Source organism: Talpa occidentalis, unplaced genomic scaffold (assembly GCF_014898055.3).
Source record: "Talpa occidentalis isolate TD23 unplaced genomic scaffold, MPIMG_talOcc4v2.1 talOcc4.3, whole genome shotgun sequence".
In the NCBI taxonomy this organism is placed as follows: Eukaryota; Metazoa; Chordata; class Mammalia; order Eulipotyphla; family Talpidae; genus Talpa; species Talpa occidentalis.
Genome location: NW_023603184.1, coordinates 119,612,510 through 119,632,440, shown reverse-complemented (window position 1 = coordinate 119,632,440; position 19,931 = coordinate 119,612,510). Strand labels below are relative to the sequence as shown.

At 34.3% G+C, this 19,931-nt stretch overlaps 1 protein-coding gene across 2 annotated transcripts in view; it reads left to right on the top strand.

Annotated features, from left to right (window-relative positions):
* The window catches only part of DNAH7 (dynein axonemal heavy chain 7), a 224,034-nt gene that overhangs the window by 57,442 nt on the left and 146,661 nt on the right, over positions 1-19,931 (top strand). For both annotated transcript variants that reach the window (XM_037523738.1, XM_037523737.1), the window contains exons 14-19: positions 217-344; positions 2,502-2,580; positions 4,473-4,697; positions 6,824-6,970; positions 8,065-8,750; positions 11,667-11,853. In XM_037523738.1, coding sequence (XP_037379635.1) covers positions 217-344; positions 2,502-2,580; positions 4,473-4,697; positions 6,824-6,970; positions 8,065-8,750; positions 11,667-11,853 — 1,452 coding nt within the window. The remainder of the gene's footprint in view (positions 1-216; positions 345-2,501; positions 2,581-4,472; positions 4,698-6,823; positions 6,971-8,064; positions 8,751-11,666; positions 11,854-19,931) is intronic.

Here is a 19,931-nt window from a genome sequence, read left to right as displayed (position 1 = left end):
TATATCTATTACTGTCTTGAAATAGTATTGGTGTCCAAGATAATAAACTTTCCAAGAAGATTTACCCAAAGATATTTGTAAAATACAAATTAGTATTATAAACCCACCACCCATCCCCATCATATTAAAAAATTGTAACATCGCACATAAATATGAGAAAGGAAAAATTGTGGCGCTCATTTATTTTCATGTTAATTAAACTTAATAATATTGCAGGCTATTCGATTAGGAATGTTTGAAGTGCGCTGTGAGGAATTAATCAGAGCATTGGTGAAACGAGCAGATGTTATTTGTGGAAAACTTATAGCTAAAATGTTCAGAGACCATCAGGAAGTAAATACAAGGTATTTATGTAATACTGATTATGATTTTATTTTTTCCATGGAGGATAATACATAGAACTGAAGTAATGAGAGAGCAGTGTCTTATATAATCCAAAAGAACAGATAATGCCAAAAATTTTGAACTAGCTGTCTTTTATTGTATGATGATTAGCATATATATATTTTTTTCATGACAAATGTACCAATTGTCTGAATTAAGGTGGTATTAAAAGGTGTTTTCATTTCAGTAGCGCAAGTCAGATGGACGTTAACTAAAAATAGGTTCAAATTTGACTAATACAAAATGGGTTGTTAAAATGGATTTTACAGTATTTGTTGTGGGGTCTAAAGTACCCTCAAATTTGGAACTTAGTTCCAGTTACAAGGCCATGGCAACATGTTTCAACCAAAAACTCATTTGCGTAATAACCTGGAGATTTTTATGAAAACTGACTCATGCTAAGTATGCTCTCAGAATGTTGATGTATAAAGCATAACAGTTATTTAAGGCAAATATAATTAGATTTATAGTAACAGGTGTTAGTGTTGCTTTGGGAACCTTATTTTTGGTGTCAGTTATATGGGAAAAACTCTGATTAATCAGAATTTTTGAAATTATAAGAAATAGGTAATTAAAAATATTTTTTTCAAACTATATAAACTCTGAAGAAAGCTATATTTGCCCTGTGTTAGGCAAAACACTAGGTACTTCAACTCTAAATGTGAAAAAAAGTTTGCAATGGAAATTAGAATGCAGAAGAAGAGATAGATATACAAAGCAGCAAATTACAGTGAAGTGCCATGAGTACTCTACTGAGCCACAGAAACAGAACACAGAAGAGGATGATTGATTTTCTTTCAGGGTAGAGCTTATTGGCAATAGGAAAATGAGTGAAGGTTGCATAGAAATGATATGTGAATTCATTTTGAAGGATGAGTAAGAGTGCCAGGTGAACAGTTTGGGTGACAGCATTCCAGGTCAAGAAATAATGTGGAGAAGGGTGTGAGTTGTAAAGCCAGCATGGGGTGTTCCAAGAATGAGGAGTGGTTTGTGTTTCTTTCACAGACACCATGAGGGGTATGACTGAAGAGAGAGGCACTTGTGTGAAAGAGACTAGTACTTGGGAACCAGAATCATATATTCAGCTTTAAGTATCTTTTCCTCTAAAAGTGCTGGAAGAATAGTGAAACTGACTTTTACTTGTAGCTTTTCATGCTGAGTGACTTATTTAATTTCATAGCTATTTTTTCTGCCTCTTAAACGCCTACTGAACTCAGACCAGTTCAACTTTTTCCTTTTCCCCTAATTATGCCTCTCTCTGGACTCACTGGATGTACAGAAAACATATCAAGGCAATTTTAGGGATCATTAGTTATGAATGCCCTCAACTTCTTGTCCCTACATGTCTTAACTCACACTATGAGCTCAAACCTGTTGCTTCACATCCTCTGGAGTTGACTCTTTGTGCCTCCTTAGTCACCCCTTTGTAGCTTATTTTCAATCTCTCCTTTGCTGTTGATTCTAACTGAAGTTTACAAACAGGTTGAAAACTCTCATCCACATTCCAATTCCCCACTTAAACCCAACATTTTTATGATGCTCCTCTCTCCTTCATCTTACAGCCGGTTTTCTCAAAGAAAATTCTGGGTTTTTTTTTGGACTTCCACAGTGACCACTACTCCTTTTTTTTAATAACACAGTAAATTCACTTTTTATATTGGCCACAACCAAATCAGTAGGAAATATTTGCATATTAAATAGAAATTTCTAAGCATACAGACTTATTCCAATCATTCCCTCCAAATAGTTAATCACTGTTTTCCTTTGTACTTCCTCCTTAATGCCATCTCAATTAAATCTCTGGTAGATCCTTTGAAACTCTAGGTTTAAATGATTGTTATTTTCCCTATCTTCCATACTAGATTGTAAACTGCTTGAGGACCATTATTACATCTTATCTATTTCTGTATCTGTGTCACTTAACATGGTACTTAGGAACATAGTAGATGATCATCAAATGTGTATTGAATGAGTAAGCAAAGGACTGCAACTTTGCTTTGAATTCATTAGATGTCATATGGATAAGATTGCCTTGCCTTATTTTTCATGTAGTGGAGCATTTATATAGGAATATAGCTGGGAATAAAATTTAATTATATAACTTGGTTTTGTTTCAGATTGTGTGAAGAATTTGAGAAGATAGCTGAAAAAGCTCTTAGTACTCCTCCAAATACAGCAGAACTAATGGAAATGAAGGTATTCTTTATAAGCTTTCATAGTTATGTGTGTAAATTCCTTTTTTCCCCCTTCAGCTTTTATAAATAAGTTATTGACAGGATAACATCAGATCACTCTAAACATGGAAACTGAGGCTTTACAGTAGATTCAATCATCTGCAGTTTGATGATTTAAACTGGGTGCCCTTGATTTATCAATGAAAGATTTATAGGCAATGCTGCTTGCTTTTTTCTTTTTAATTACAAAAGTAAAAAGTGAAACAATACAAGATTTTACAGAGTAAAAAGTGAAAGTTACTCTTTCTTCATAATTCATTTCTTTAGGGTAATAATTCTTTGTAGTTTGATGTGAATTCTGTTCACATAAAATTTGATATAACATATAATTATATGTTATATCATATAACACATATGTATATCTTATAATATCTGTATTTGTGTTACCAGAGAGATAGGTGAGGAGAAACAGAAATGGAGATTAAAGATTAAAATATCTTTAAAAGTGTTTAAGCAAAGGAGCATTTGCTTTGTAGACAAGAAGATGGGTGGATATAAGATAGGGAAAGTGAACATTGTTACAAGTAATTGCTAGTTTCCTCATTTTTCAGTTGGAAAGTAGGCTTGCTTTGTCATTTATATTATTAAGACTAAATAGATATGTTTCAAAGATCTTTGCGAGGGCTTCATGTACTATATGTACATAACCACAGGTGCAGGTATTTGTGACCATACATACACATACATATATACACCTGCACATTCACCCACTTACACAAACACAAAAAAGAGAGGCTTGCTTTTTCTAAAATAGAATCATTTTGCTGTTGCAAATTACTCGCTTACAATATGCCTTTTTATTTCTCTTAATAGGTAACTAGACTTATTTCTTTTCTAAATCAATAGCCAATTACTCCATTGCAATTTATTAAGGGAGCTGTCGTTTCAAAGCTGGTTTGAATCATATCTTTTGCAACACTAGACTTCCACATGTACTTTCTGAACTCTTCTTCTCCATCTTCTCTCTATTCTTGAATCAGAACAAGAACTGTTCAAATCACTACATTTATATAAGATTTTTTGGTCATCGACAAAATTAGTATACATTTTTTCTTTTTTATGGTTATTTTTGCTACTCTTGAGTATTTGCTGTTTTGGAGACTTAGAATTATGCCAAATTTAGTTTTTAAAAATGACATTGCAGTCTTTATTGAAACTGAGTTGATTCTATAGACACATTAGAGAAAAGATACAATATTGTGTCTTAACATATGTTTCTATATTTAGTCAGGACTTTTAAAATGTTATTTAATATCATATTATGATTTTCCTTATACAGATTTTGCACATTTGTTAAATTTGCCTATAGTTAATGTTTTTTTTTAATCTAAGTGTTGCAAGTTTGAAGTTTTACACTTGTTATAAGTTTGAAGTTTTACACTTGTTAATGTCACTAAGAATTGTCTCTCCCAATTAGACTATCAAGTAAGAGCAAAGCCAAGATCTGGGTTTTTTTTTTTTTTTTTTTTTTTTGGTCATGCTGAATTGTCAGTACCTAGCACAGTATCAAGTATATAGGAGGTACCTGCCACAAAATCCTATTCTGAAATGGTATCACTCAGACAGCATCTACTTTATGTCCTTCAGAAGCCCATAGCACTGTTTACTCTGCTTTTCCAGTGCTTTTTAATGTGTTGTTTAGTATCTTCTAGCTCCCTATCCCAGCCCCTCCCGCTTTTTTAGTGGTAATGTTTAGGGATGGATGAGAAGTAAGCTGCTGCAGTCCCCTATCTTGAAACAAAAGACTATACTTTTAAACAAGTCTGTGCATATTTATGCAATGTATTTCCACAGGCTATTTTTTGACATGAGCTGTTCATTAAAATGCCATCTGTAACTTTTATTTTCCCTCAGGCTTATATTCAGAAAGTAGAGACAGTTGACATGATTGAACTGGAACAGAGATTGGTAGATTCTAAAAACTGCCTTGCTTTCCTCATTGAGTGTGCCAAGTTTTCTCCAGCAGACATTAGGCTAAATAATAATGTTTTCCAGTGGTATGGAAGAATGGAAGAGATTTTTGAGGAGCACAGGAAAATCATTAAAGAGAAAACAGATCAATATCAAGAAGGTCTTAAGGTTGGCATCATAGATATTTTAAATTATTTTCATTTTCTGGAAATGTTTAACTTTCAACTTCGTATATAGCATTGTCAATGCCTCTATTTCACAGGTCATATATTTTAGCTTTCTCATACTGTAAATCTTAATAGAAAATAGTACCCTTCTGAGTTATTTTATTTTTATCATTTAACTTCCAAGCTCCCATGGTGAAGTGTACTTTCACAACTCATAATCTCTCAAACTCCCTACGTACTGTGCCCAGAATCATCACTAATGTTCTATAACTCTAATCTTTTCTTATGTGAGTGTCCTACATAGAAGGTGGTTTGTAATTTCAACTGTACCTGTTCAGCCTCGTCTCCTACCTCACCCTATTTCTTGTTCTTGACTTTTCCGTAACCCAAACAACTTCCAACTCCCTCCTCTCCTACATCTCTCATGTCTTGCATATTCCCTGCTCCTTGAAAGCAGGGCTATTTTATTTCCACCTTTTCTCTAGTTATAGACCACTGCCTCGCACAGTGCCTGGAACTCAGAAATGCCCAAAGCATGCCACAGCTAGTGTCTGAATAAACAGCATAGTATTTTCAATCACATTTTACAGATGAAGATGCTAGATTTTCAAAGGTGAAGAGGTTGTTCCAGATCAGAATGAGTTTGGAGAATAATCCATAGACTAAAAACAAAACAAAACAAAAACCCCTGTCATTTTAAACTGTAGTCTATATTTCTGTTTCATATTTAGATCATTTCAGAATTTAATCTTTTGAAAACATCATGAATATTAGATATTAAATCCTTAAGATACAATGCAATAGAATCATATAAAATTTTTAGGTGACCCAGAATGACCTATACTTGTTGTATAATATATACTATTCTACATACTACACATAATGTTGATGAATTTTTCCTCTCATTTTTCTCCCCCCACTGAGCTACAGTAATAAACTTGCCAGGAACTAAACAAAACAGGACAAAAATCTACCTAGATAAGCTATGAAATATAAAATTTATTTTTGAATAATCTACATTTAACTTTTGAATATTTTATTACAAACATTTTTTTGAGCCATTTAATTTTGAATGCCTTACCAATAACTACATTATAATAAGCTTTGCTCACTAAACAAAAACATTCACTTGCTTTATATTGGAAGACTATCTTTTTAGGTTTCTAAATCTAGATTTATTTACCTTGCACATATCTTGTAAAGAGGTCCATGGGGCCAAATAATAACTGTGGGATATTTATTTTTAGCACTGCTAATTGAAGAACTATCTGAATATCAGAATAATAAAGATACTCAGTTTTTCCAGTTTGTCAAAATGAGAGATATCTTTATAGTCCTTTAAAAAGTTCTCTTTTAGATAAAACACATGCAATTTGCAGCAACATGGATGGCGCTGGAAGGGATCATGCTCAGCGAAATAAGCCAGAAAGAAAAAGAAAAATACCGGATGGTCTCACTCATAGCAGGAATCTAGAAAACTTAAATAAGGGACCAGGAAAATGAATAACTATAAGAAAGTGAAAATCAAAATCAACAAAAAACTATGAACCAGAGACACTTTTTGGGGGGTGGGGGGCGGGAGGGGAGGATTGGGGTCAGAATGGGGGGGTTGCAATTGTATGGGGAATATAAAAATAAAATTTATTATTTAAAAAAAAATAAAAAGTTCTCTTTTAGCACTACACTTGATTATTGTGACATTTTCAAATACTTATAAATCATTCATTAGCATAAATTCTCTAACATACTAAAGAATACCATTGTTTAACACATTCTTGCTTATTAGTTAGAACTTCTTATGGTGATAGTACAAGGTTAAACTTCCTCTAATATGTGAATTATAGGAATCCTACTTTATTCACTTTAAATCTAAACTCTTAAAAATTCTGCATACTTGTAGATCCCAGTCATTTTCTGTATCATCCCTTTCTTTACATCTTACCAGTTATTTTGCCACTGGTAAGATGTAAAGAAATATTATTATTTCTTTAATAATATTATTACAATTATAGTAATAGTATATTAATACTATTATTACTATTATTACCCTTACAAATACTTAAAATTTCTCGATGCCTAGGGGTTTCAACTTTTAAAATAGTTAACAACAAAGATTGTTTTTATTAGTTGCGGTGTGACCGGTTTATGGAGGAATTGGAGAGTTATGCTAAACAGTCAGAAGAATTTCATTCTTTTGGAGATCTTCAGGATGTACATCGATACCTGAAAAAGGCACAAACACTGAATGCAAAGTTGGATTTGGCTGCAGAAAAGGTATAAAAAATTCTTATAAAAGGATGAATTAATTCAAAAGAAGGAATTCTTTGGAAAAAATAATGTATTGTGTATTTACTTTTAAGAAATAGAGTAAAATATAACTGTTAAACTACATTTGATTAGAGAACAGCATAAATGACACAAACAGATTTTATATACATGCTTCAAGGAGGAGCAGTATGACTGCTTTCTATCAGTAATGATAACAGTTCAGTGGCCATCTTTTATTTGAAAGAAAGTTATATCTGCCTTGGCTTCTTCATTTTGATTTTGCATCACTTAATCATTTGCATCATGTATAGCACCTCATTACTGTTCAGTGTCCCCTCTTCATTGAAGCCAGCTTACATTTCATGGCTGTTTTAAAATTAGGTCCCTTTACTCCTCCCATCAAAACCATTTCCTTCCCAGTATTTCTATTTCAGAAATCATCTTGTTTATTAAAAGAAACTGGAGGAGGAAAAGTCATACTATTTATCACATGTTTGAAATTACTGTGTTTTTTATAAAAAGGGGAAATATAAAAATAGACCATTTTATAATGTGCAACCCTTTTTTTTACACTGACAGATTTTAATTCAGGTAATTAAATAGTTTGTAATAATCACAAATAAGTAACACACAAGGGAAATAAACAGTTTTTTTTTAAAACTGATGTCAACTTTTTTCACATTTTTCTATTCTATAGGTTTTCCCTTTAAGCAACTCACATCCTTACATATTTTACTACCACACTAGAGGGAATTAATTAATCCTTCGTTTGCTGCTTTTTATCCTACTTATCTTTAGGAGGCTGATTTGGTTGCATTTCTCTACAGGAGCATCTGTGACTATACTATTTTTAGCAAGCTCTCATGCCTCTGAGTGAGAGAATTTTTGTATACTATTAATATTAAGACATTTCTTCTATTGCTTATTATTGAACAAATTCTATTTAACTTTTCCACACAAGTATTGTTTGTCTCTTCATCTGGATGTTGTAGATGGTATTTTTAGCTACAATATTTTCTTTTAATTTTTTATGGTTCCTAAACAATGCTGTGTAGATTAAATGAAAATTAAAATGGCTAATTTAATACCTGTACTTACAGATTGAGCAGTTTAATGCTGAAGAGGAAGCTTTTGGTTGGCTGCCATCAATATATCCTCAACGTAAAAAAGTCCAAGATAACTTGAACCCTTATCTCCGTCTCTATGAAACTGCTGTTGAATTTAGTGGCAAATACAGAGCATGGACAGAAGGACCGTACCACAAGGTGAATCCAGATCAAGTGGAAACAGACACTGGAAATTACTGGAGAGGACTGTATAAGCTGGAGAAAACCTTCCATGATTCTCCAAATGCCTTGTCAATGACAAGGAAAGTAAAGGCAAAGGTGGAAGAGTTCAAGCACCACATTCCTCTCATTCAAGTGATCTGTAATCCTGGTTTGCGCCCCAGGCACTGGGAGGCCATGTCCAGCATTGTTGGTTTCCCCCTGCAGCCTACAGATGACACCACTGTCTTCTCTTTTTTAGACATGGATCTGGAACCATATTTAGATAGACTTGAAGGTATAGGTGAATCTGCTAGCAAAGAATATTCTCTTGAAAAGGCCCTGGAGAAGATGATTAATGAGTGGACTGCAATGGAATTTGTCATTCTGTCCTATAGAGAATCTGGGACATATATTTTGTCATCAGTTGATGAAATCCAGATGCTGTTGGATGACCACATTATTAAGACACAAACTATGCGAGGATCTCCATTCATTAAGCCTTATGAAAAACAAATGAGGTAAAGAAATATTTATATGAAAATGCTTGTTACCAAAATCATCACTTTTATGTAATACACAGTTTTTAAAGAACTGATTCTGCATTTCACATTTAGTATTTTAAATAGTTCATTGTAAGAGTTAGTAACTTTCATTGCTTTTGGATGAGTTCCTGTCCTTTTGCTTTCATCTGTATTCATAACAAAGGTTTGGACAATAAGACTCCAGATACAGATAACCCCTGCTTTTCAAAATTTGCATTATGCCACTTCACTTTTACAAAAGATGTGCTTTAGTGCCTGTTTTGGAATACTAAACAAAATTTAAAGAGGATTTTCACTTTTGTAACAAAAGGCAAAAAGCAAAAACAACATTTAGACTTTGTTTTGCTAAGAGCTGTTATAGAGGCAGGATGGATGCCAAGTAACAGAGGTGGATCACTAAGCTCCTTTTCCTCAAACTACGTCATACACTCTGTATCGATCACATCAATCTTGCTTTTACTAAATGATAGTGTTACTTTAGGTTTGAAGTGTTTGGTGTATTTTAATATGTTAGGTTTTGGATCTACAAAGCCTCAACATTTTCGACATTAATAGTAATTGCTTCACTTTACACCATTTTGGCTTACTAAAGGATGCGTAAACATACTCTACTTTCAGGCAGTAGAGGAAGCCCATATTCATTTTTATTGCCTACACATTAATTGTATAGATTTGACTTTGAAAATAATTTTGATTCTTCAAACATAGTCTATAGAATTTTTAAACTATAAGCTGAATATAATGTAATTTTCCAAATACACTAATTAGTTTTTGATGATCACTGAAAGTCTATTATAATTTCACTCATATGCATGAAGGATGACTATATAAATATAAAAGAATGCAATGGTGATTCTAGTCTGATATAACTGGTTATAGTAAGCCCTTATCTTCTGTCAGATTCTTCAGTTTTCAAATTTCCATTAAGTTTATATTTTACCTTTAAAAAGAATAAACGCACATTTCTGTGTGTGAATTTGATGGCAAGGCAAAGCTCACTGTTTGGCAGTATCTGCCTTTCATTATTGACATACCTTTGTAAACATGAACCTGCTCTGGCATTAACTCTATCTCTGTCTGGCTTCTCTGCTTCCTGCCCAGTTTTCTCCAGTGTGCTTATGGAGTGATTTTTTTTTTTTTTGCATGAAGAATTAATGTGTATGTCAGAGGTGTTGGGGGGGGGGTGAAAGGATTCACCAGAGACAGAGTGGAGAGCAGAACAGATGGATTAACTGAAATACATCACTGAGGGGAGCAGTGGACATGATAGGAGAGAGGTCTGCTGTGCCATATGTAGGTTAACTCCTTTTCTGGGGTTCGAACTCAGAACATAGTGGTGATAGTACTAAGCATTAACCCCCTTAAGCAGGGAGGCTCTGTTTGTAATTTTTTTTAATTTTTCTTTTTTTTAAGATTTATTTATACAAGAACCGGGGTACAGGACAGATGTGCGGGAGGGTGAGAGGATTCACCAGAGACAGAGCGGGATGCAGAACAGGCAGACTGATGAAATACACTGCTGAGGGGAGCAGCAGGTGAGACAGGAGAGGTCTGCTCACCATGTGGGTTGCTTTGAGGCCGGCCGGGATCGAACTGGCACTGCAGAGGCTGTGGACAGCTTCACAGCACTGCACTCAACCACCTGTGCCACCAGGGAGGCCCTCTGTTTGTAATTTTTAAAACAACTTTGAAAATAGTATGTGTAGATTCTATTTTTAGTGACTATACATGGCATGATTAGCTAATGAGAAATTTTTTGCATCAATCAAGGATTAGACAGAGAAGAAAGGAAGAGAAACAGAAAACCAGAGGCATTCATTTCTTCTTATGAAAAAAGGTTAAGATAATTCACTGATAAACATGAAGAATTTTAGAAAGGCATTTGAAAATGCCTGGTGACTTTTAGAACTCCTAATTAAATTTCTGGGTTTTAACTATCTACTCTTACAAGTCACCACTTACAAATGATTCATAATTTGTTAATATATACATGAAGCTATCCTGTGTCTAAATTCTTTTACCATTGACCAATCATTTTTCTTGATGGCTATCTCTACAACATCATGGTTATAATTGTCTGATTTCTAATCTTGGTGCTATCATTTATTAACTGGGTGAACTTGAACCTGGTACTTTCCTCTATAAATCTTAGTCTTCCCATTGGTAAATAGATATTATAATAAACCCTGTTTCATTTAGGCTATTAGGAGACAGAGCAAATACATACAGACTCTCGATCTATGCTTGTAAAATTGTTTATGGTGTAATTATAATTATTCCTGAGGAAATTAGGTCTTATTTTTATTTTCCATATTTAGAAATGAACTGATAACTTATTATAAATTCACATATATTTCCACCTCATGAATGCTACAGTAATATATGTAGAATTATATAAAATTTTCTTTAAATGCTGTTTTTATCTTATGAATAGAAATATTTTAGTCTATAAATAAAATCATTATGGGCCCAATCTGAATTAATGAAGAATGCTAAAAGAAGTGAGTCCTGGATGAAACTATCTTCCCTAAGAAGTTCTGAGTGCCCTTCCTGGAGAATACAATCATTATTTCCAAAATTTCATTTCTCAATTTCTATTCTCTATCCTTGGAGTTGATTGCAGAAAAGTTTAGTTATGATATGTACAGAAACTAGCCCTTTTGTTGATAGGTATATCTTCACATGAATATGTGTGAAAATTAAAGTTGATACAATTTTAAAACATTTTGTAGAGTAAATCTAGTGACTTATCTTTGAGTAATGGTAGGTGAATGGAAATTGGAATAACAACATTGTATGCAAGATTGACAGTCTTGACAGGGTTTTGAGTTTTTACTTCTGAAACATTGCCTGGTTTGCTGTTAATAAGAACCACTATGTTTTGCTTCTCAGAGAATGGGAGGGCAATCTCCTGCTTCTTCAAGAGATTCTGGATGAATGGCTCAAGGTCCAAGCCACGTGGCTGTATTTGGAACCCATTTTCAGTTCCCCGGACATTATGTCTCAAATGCCTGAGGAAGGTAGACGATTTACAACTGTGGATAAAACATGGAGAGATGTAATGAAAAGTGTCATACAAGTAGGTAAAAATCTTCCAAAGTGTGATTATTTGTGGAAGTGATATGATGTTTATTTTCAGAACAATCCAAATGCACACCTTTTTCACACTTACATTCCTTTTGCAAGTACTATTTTAGAATCCCAAGAAGAAGAAACATCAAAAACAAAATAGGTAATTTGCTTGGTTTCTCCTTGAGGTCCAAGTTGAATTTGCTTTACTGAATGGCACTTGGTTCTGTTAGTGGTTCCCATCAGATGCTGTGGTGATGGGACACTGCCCAGGGTGTGCACTGTCCCCAACTTTTCAATGGTCCCTTTGTTACAAGCTGCGGGGGAAGCATGTCAACACACCAGCCACTCATTTAAAAAGTTTCTTTGTGAGGACCTAAAAAAAATGACTTGCAAAGATAAATAGATCCAAAGAGCCCAGAAAATACAAATAAAATGTAATCAATCAATAAGTATACAAATACTGCAGAGAAATTACAATTGAAGGAGGGAATTTCATAAAAACCAGTAACTAAAAAAAATGTGATTTTTGTTCAGTTCAAAATATGTTTATTGTCTACAAAGTATGGTTTTTGTGTCATTGGAAATTAAAGTTAAAAGGAATTTCAGTTATTATTAAATGAATATATGTAACTCCTGGTATTTTGATCAAATACAGATTGGTAAGATAGGAAGAGGATTAGCTTAAATTTTTCTTACTCTAAAATAGAAATATGCATATTTTTGTTAATTAAATTACAAAAGTTGTTACTATAATCCTAAGTACTGATAAAATTGTACCAGTACCATCTATATAATTTAATAGGAAAATAGAAAGAAGGACATGGGTTTAGTTTACTTAACAAATTTACTTCACTTTATGTAATAACACTTAAAAACATATGTATAAGCCAAACTTTAATAAAATTAATCTTACTGGAATTTCATATTTAAAGAATCTACTGATAAGTAACATTTAATCATTTCTAATTTATTTTGTAAATTTAGTCTTTTACATATTGTTTGCTTACAGTAGGACAAGCCTTTGCAACACATATACTTTTTGTATGGAAAGGGATGAAGTAGAACTTTTTTGTTTCTCCAAAAGTAAAAGATGCTTTTTAGCATCTACTAGTAAATACAATTTTTAAAAGATTTCTTTTTTTGAAATTAGATCAAAATAGTCTTTAAGCCTCCATATTGCTAAGGAAATTTTATAGATAATTCAGAAACTAATTTATAAGTAGAAAATACAAATTATAAATTATATTAATTTATAAGTAGAAAAGCATGGTTATGCTGGGACTAGTATACAAATGAAGCATATTTTCAATTCTGTAAAACTTTACAATAAAAATTAAAAGCAAACATAAAACCTTACTTATGCTTATTCTGGAATAAGCAATTTTCTTTAGGTGACAGTTCATTTACTTTTGCTGTAAGACTTGATTGTCTTCCTCAACTGGCCTCACATTTTCTTTATTTCAATAAGTTCGTTTTCACGACAGTTTTTGCCCATGCTCTTCAAAGCTTTCAACATAAATATAAATGCATATTCTCTCAGGAAGTCTAATGAAATGGCCAGTGTAGCAAAGGCCACTGGATTAATTGGCACCAATTAATTTGGTCTTAGGGGTTCCTAAAAAAGGTCCTTTTATAGGTATACTATGACAAGAGAAGAGGCTCCAATGTTAAAGGTAGAATGTAAATGATACTGTTAACATGACTGGCTTGATTGAGGTATCTTGGTTCCTTGACCTATAAGCATGAAATAATTTGTTTTGATACCTGCTACCCACTATGCTTGGCCAAAACCCCTTCTCAATAGGAGAGGCTTCCTTGTTGCCCTTTCAGTTTAATTCCAGAATTTTCCAGTCACTTTTGCTTATTAAGGTAGTTTTGCCCATGAAGACTGAACTGTACCTCTTTCAAAATCTCAGCCTCATGCTCTGTTCAGAGCACTCTTTCTCCCAACGTGGGTTCCAGGAATGGTAATTGTGGGGACTGCTCTTCTGCGTTACATCCTTCTTCCTGTGCTCATCACTTCTGAGACAGGGAAAAGATGAAGTGTGGGAGGGAAGAAGGGAAAGATGGAAAGAAAAGAGGGAGAGAGAGAAAGACGGTGAGAATGAAAGAGCATTTTCAGATATAACTGATGCAGCTAAAATTGACTGTTTTTTTCTGCTAGTGTTCATAAGATGCACAGCCTCCTGTTGGTGCTGTCCAGGCACTGTCTTTACTGTTATTTTAGCTTTTGGACCAGTTGTAACAGATGAAGCTCACAAATTAACTGTGTGTGGACAGATGAGGACCCCAACAAGTTCTCATCATTGAGTGACTATTTTGAGCATCTCCCCCATGTTTGGCCATCATCTGCAATATTTGCTCCATTTTCATACTGATGTGCTGGTGATGACTTTTGCCACATTCCTCTCGTGTGTGTGTCTTTTACCTACCCCTAGTGGTATTTCACAACCCTGTAGCCTTTAATTTCATCTGGGGTCTCAGAAAGTTGGGATACATATTCTATACCCGTTAGTAACCTTGAGTACTTGGTCCTTGCCCCCTGTCAGCTGGTCACCCCATTTTCTTCTCTCAGGGTAACTTTCCTTCCCTGATTGCACTGAATAGTTTGGTATCCCCTGTGCCAGTGCAGATTTCCAGTTTGGGAAGATACTAGCACCCTCTCTTTACAGAGAACTTTGAAAAATTTCCTAGCGACTCACTTGAGCACCCTACTTAAAATTCAGGAGTGGGGCCAATTAATTGCCCACCCTGCAGAAGTGAAAAGAAGCGCATAATCTTCCTTTGTATATACTGCTGTCACTTCCAAACTTGGCTTGTGACCTACACAACTTGTTTTTTTGTAGCCCATACTAGGCAGACAAAGGCATCTTGAATTTCTCCCCAAACTTTTTCCTCTTGTTATCTAATTCTATCTCAGCAAAGATTAAACACCATTCTCCTATTTCTCAGGCCCAAAACTTAGGAGTTATTTTTTTTCCTTTTACTATAGTAAATATGATCATTTGTCATCAAGTTTTTCACCTCTTTTTAGTGAAATGAAATACTGAAAGTAATATTTCCCAGACCCCATAGCCACAACATTTTTGGGAATGAATTTATATTAGATGAGGTGCACTCATTTGGGATTTGGAAGAGAGATGGTCAGATGTGTGAATCTACATTCATTATGGTCAGTAGCAAACAGGTTGGCTGCATAATCAAGGACTTGGAAGAAAAAATACTGAAGACTAACATGGAAGTCTAGGAAAGAGGTATAAAATGTCCAGAATAGACTAGAATGTCAGTATATCTGTGCCCCATGTAAATGTTTAATAAAAGAGAGCATTGCAAAAGGAAGCACTTGATTATATAGTTGACCAGTTGATCTATTTTTGTGAATGTCACCAGCATATCTATAGCACAGGGAACTTTAAATAGAATGGTCATGTAATGTATTGTTCAGTCTAGGGAACTTTCGAGAGTTATAACAATTAATATATTGTCCAAACTGGGTTGCTTTTGAGAGTTAAAACAATTAATAACCCAGGAGGCAAACATAAATCAGAATTCTCATAAAACTGGAATATATGATCACTCTAGGTACAAACAAAAATTCAGGGTGGGAATTATGAATGGAAGTGTTTGTCATCATGGACTACTTTTTACCAACACCTTTGAATACCCAGGTTGACAACAGAAAAAATGAACTTAATTCTTCTGATACAGTTTCATACCTAACAGAACCAGGCAGACATTTAGAGGGAAGTAACTACATTGGATTGCTTTCAACCTAGAAGGGGACAGTGATTTGTCTGCACCAGATGGATTTTTTCAGTTCTCATTCCAAGCTCTGCCAACACTGTCATTTGTTGATTTACTGAATGACTTGCTTATTGTCACAGTTTCCATACAACACTGCTCTGTTAAGAAACTCACATTACAAGGGAAATGAGGCAATTGACTGAAACTCAAAGGATTTGTGGGTCCTAATTGGAGCACTGACCTTATAAAAAGTGGAATGGCTCATACTGAAGCCTTAGTTGCTGTGTCAGCAGGAAGACAATAGTTTGTGAGTGCGAGGTAGTTCTCAGAGTTCTCAACCAGCTCCAAATATTATGGTTTATTGGATTCTCTCATAGAGTGCAAGAGTCTAGGAATTAAGGCATGAAAGTGAGAGTGACTCTTCTCACAAGTTCATCCAATATGCTATTCACAAGTTTTGTTCCCCAACTTTTGGTTTTGCTAGTTGAAATATTTTAATACCCAAGGGAGAAATGCTTTATATCGGTGGTTTCATTGAATGGGGAGTAATTGATCTGCTCACTATACCCTTTTATCTCTCTATCCTTGTAATTTTTCACCTTACTTACTCTATTCCAACCATATTTACTACCTTTCCCCCTTCTTTTTTTTATTCCATGTGCAAAACACACAATTTGCCCTAGATTTTTTACATTGACAGGACCCTCATACTGACATGCTGTATGTCTACATATCTATAGAACTAATGCCTTTTTGCCTTAAAGTCTCTTCTAATTTTACCTTTGTAAAGAAGCTCACATTGAACACCCTGTTCAAAAATTGAAGCCTGCCTTTTTGTCTTTCCTGGCACTCCCTATATCATTTTTTCTTATTTGTAGTTTCCATCACTTTTGTACTTTATGATTTATTACTTTTTTAAGATTTATTTATTCATGCATACAAGAACCGGGGTACAGGCCAGATGCGTGGGAGAGTGAGAGGATTCACCAGAGACAGAGCAGGGAACAAAACAGGCAGACTGACGAAATACACTGCTGAGGGGAGCAGCAGGTGAGACAGGAGAGGTCTGCCACTCCATGTGGGTTTCTCCCTGGCTGGCCTGGATAGACCCGGTGCTGCAGAGGCTGCTGACAGCTTCACAGTGCTGCGCTCAACCACCTGTGCCTCCAGGGGAGGCCCACTTTATGATTTATTAATTTTTATGTTTGCTATTTATTCTCTGTCTCCCCATGGAGACTAGGATCTTTTTTAAGATTTATTTATGCATACAAGAGTTGGGGTACAGGCCAGAAATGTAGGGGGTGAGAGGATTCACTGGAGACAGAGTGGGGAGCAGAACAGGCAGATGGACTGAAATACACTGCTGAGGGGAGCAGCGGACAAGTCAGAGGTCTGCTGCACCATGTGGGTGGCTCCCTGGCTGGCCGGGGAACCGAACTCAAGCTGCAGTGGCTGCAGACAGCTTCACAGGTTGTGTCTTAACCCCTTGCGCCACCAGAGAGGCCTTGTTTTGTTTCTTGTCATCCGAACACTAAGAAAAATGTTTGGTACATATCAGGCCCTCAGCAAATATTTGTTAAGTGTGTGAATGAATAGTTAAATTGAGATTGACCCTGAATTATTGCTAGTTAGTAAGGGTTCTCATTTATTCTGAAAACAACAACAAAACCCTGAAAATTCAATTTAAGGTAAGTGGGCTCTAAGACCTAGATTAATCCTGGAATCATCCTGGGTCTTGAAAGAATTTCTATTCCTGGTGAAGTCAAAGGTATCACAAAATTGTAAGGGGATTTGTAGTTTACTCAATGAACCCACATTTCCTCTCTTAAAAGTAAAGATCTGGATAGTTTTCTGCTATTCTAGGATTTCTGAGTAGGACGCCCAGGGGTATGAGTTTAATTTCTTTAAACTATGAAGTCATACTGTTTCAAATTTCTAGTAGCTTCCTGTTAAAACATCTTATTGTTCTGTCCTGAGAACATGGCTAGGTACATACATATGGAGGGCTGTATTTTCCTTGAGTTCCTCTGTAGGTCTCTAGGCTTCACTTCCCCTGTTTTCTTTCACACATGTTCAACAAATATTTATGGAATGCCTGCCCTGTACCAGCATTTGGTAATACTTTAACAAACTTAAAGCCAGGTTTATTTTAACGAGGATAAATACCTTAAGGACAGCAGATTCTAGATTGTTGATTTTTAACTCCATAAAATTGATGGAGTAAGATTCATTCCTTCCATCTCCCTCCATTCTCCACCCAAAAGTAATATCCTGCCTGTCTGTATCTCTCCTCAAGAGATGGTTATGGAAGGGGCAGTAAAAAGGGTATGGTCAAGTATAGATGTGTTCTAGCTGCCATATTAGGTGCTTCAAATATTTGGTCTAACTTGGTTCTTAGAACAACTTTGAGAGATGCTGCCTATCCTCATTTTTTAAGAAAGTAGATATTCCAGTAAATGAGCAAGGTCACACAGGTGATAAGGAGCAATGTGGGTGAGGCATTAATTAGGTTTGTGCTTTTTTATCTGATACTACATTATGTTCACCTCATGGGAACAGAGTGAAAGCAATTTAGTTTTTAGTCATGAGGTGATTATATATATATATATATATATTTGGCTCAGTCATAAACTAATCTGGTTAAATAGGTTTAGCCTCAGGAATTCAATAAAAAATATTACTAGAACGATGTGTTTCTGTAGTTATTTCTTTTGTAACTATAATATTTAGGAAGAAATTGTGAACTGATGTCTTAAATAATTGATTTTTTTCACCTTCAAATTTCAAATACAAAATAGTAACATTACCAAAAATTCTCTGGCTCAGAATAAAACAGATATTGTTAATTTTTAAAAGGAATTTTTTATATTTATTAGCAACTACTTGGCCTTTTTCCTCCAACAGAAATATGCACACTTGCCCAGCAGGTGGCACTGTAAGAACACCATTTTGGCGCTTGTATCTTGGCGTACAAGACTACTCTCCTTTATTGGATGCACTGTACATTTAAATTAATAAATTACCTGTGTCCTGTCATGGTTCTTTTGTGTATAAAACTATTTACTTTTAAAAAAATGTTTACTTGACACATAAAACTCCTAGGAAATATAATAATAAAAACACTTAATAAAATAAAATACCTTAAAAAATAAAATACTTAAGATAAGCTAATGTAAATCATATGCTGCAGATTTCAAAGGAACCTATTATATTCAGAAATCAGGCATTTAATAATTCTTTTGTTCTTAATTAAATTGCCCCGTGTTCAAGTTTCATTGTTGTAATTCAAAGCAAAGTGTTTACATAAGTGTGTTTTTCTTTTTTCAGTTGATTTCAATGTGTATAGAATAAGATTTCTGCATAAAAATAATTTACAGCTGATAGCTTTGGCTGATCTCTTGGTTGTAGCTGTGTGCCAACAATGAGTCTAATTTGTTAATCTTGAAAGTCTATGTTTAAATAATACTCTCTATTTAATTTCATATACATTTTCTGTGGACCCAGAATGCTTACGCTATGCAACTAGCTATTTTTATATAAATTTTCTAAAATACCCTATTAATAAATATACGGGTGTGTTCCACAAACTTTATTATTTGTTAGGTTCTTAAAATCTCATGCATTTTAGTACCCAGTTCTAACAACATTAATCTTATTTAGTGAAGAACTTTTCTTTGTCATTGGTATCCATGGTGAACACTGACTTTGGGATTTTAAGACCAAGACTAGATCCAGATGACATCCATTTGTGTTAAAGGGAAAAGCTAGTAAAAAAAATATTATTTCAACTATATCTAGATTGTATTACAACATGTATTTCTAAAGATTTTTATAAAACCAATTAATTGTTACTTGGATGGATACTGAGAAATCAATAAACTATTTACTTTTTAAAAATATCAGTTCTTAAGATCAGCTTTTGGTTATAATTCTAATTTTGAATCCCACAGCATAAAGACAGTTCTTTTTAAAATACTTTTTTGTGTTTAAATCACTAAAGCTAAGAGTGCACATTGACACTTCCATGTAATAGAGTATTTAGGAATCCTTGCCTTCAAAGGTAGAATAGTCTTAGTCTCTGGAAAGTTCAAGAACATACCTTGAACCTAAGTACTTCGGCAAGTGGACTGTTACAATGCAGTTCCAAATGTAGTTCTCTGCAATAGAAGATTTTTACTGAAAACTCCTTCCTCGCCCTAAAGGCTTACTTTTTCTTTTCTGCAAGTATAGACAATATTAAAAATAGTAACCCAAATGATGACTCCTCAGAGTACTTTTCCTCAAAGAATAAAGCACAAATCTTTCTCATACTGTTTTTTCCCCCGAAGATTTATTTTTATT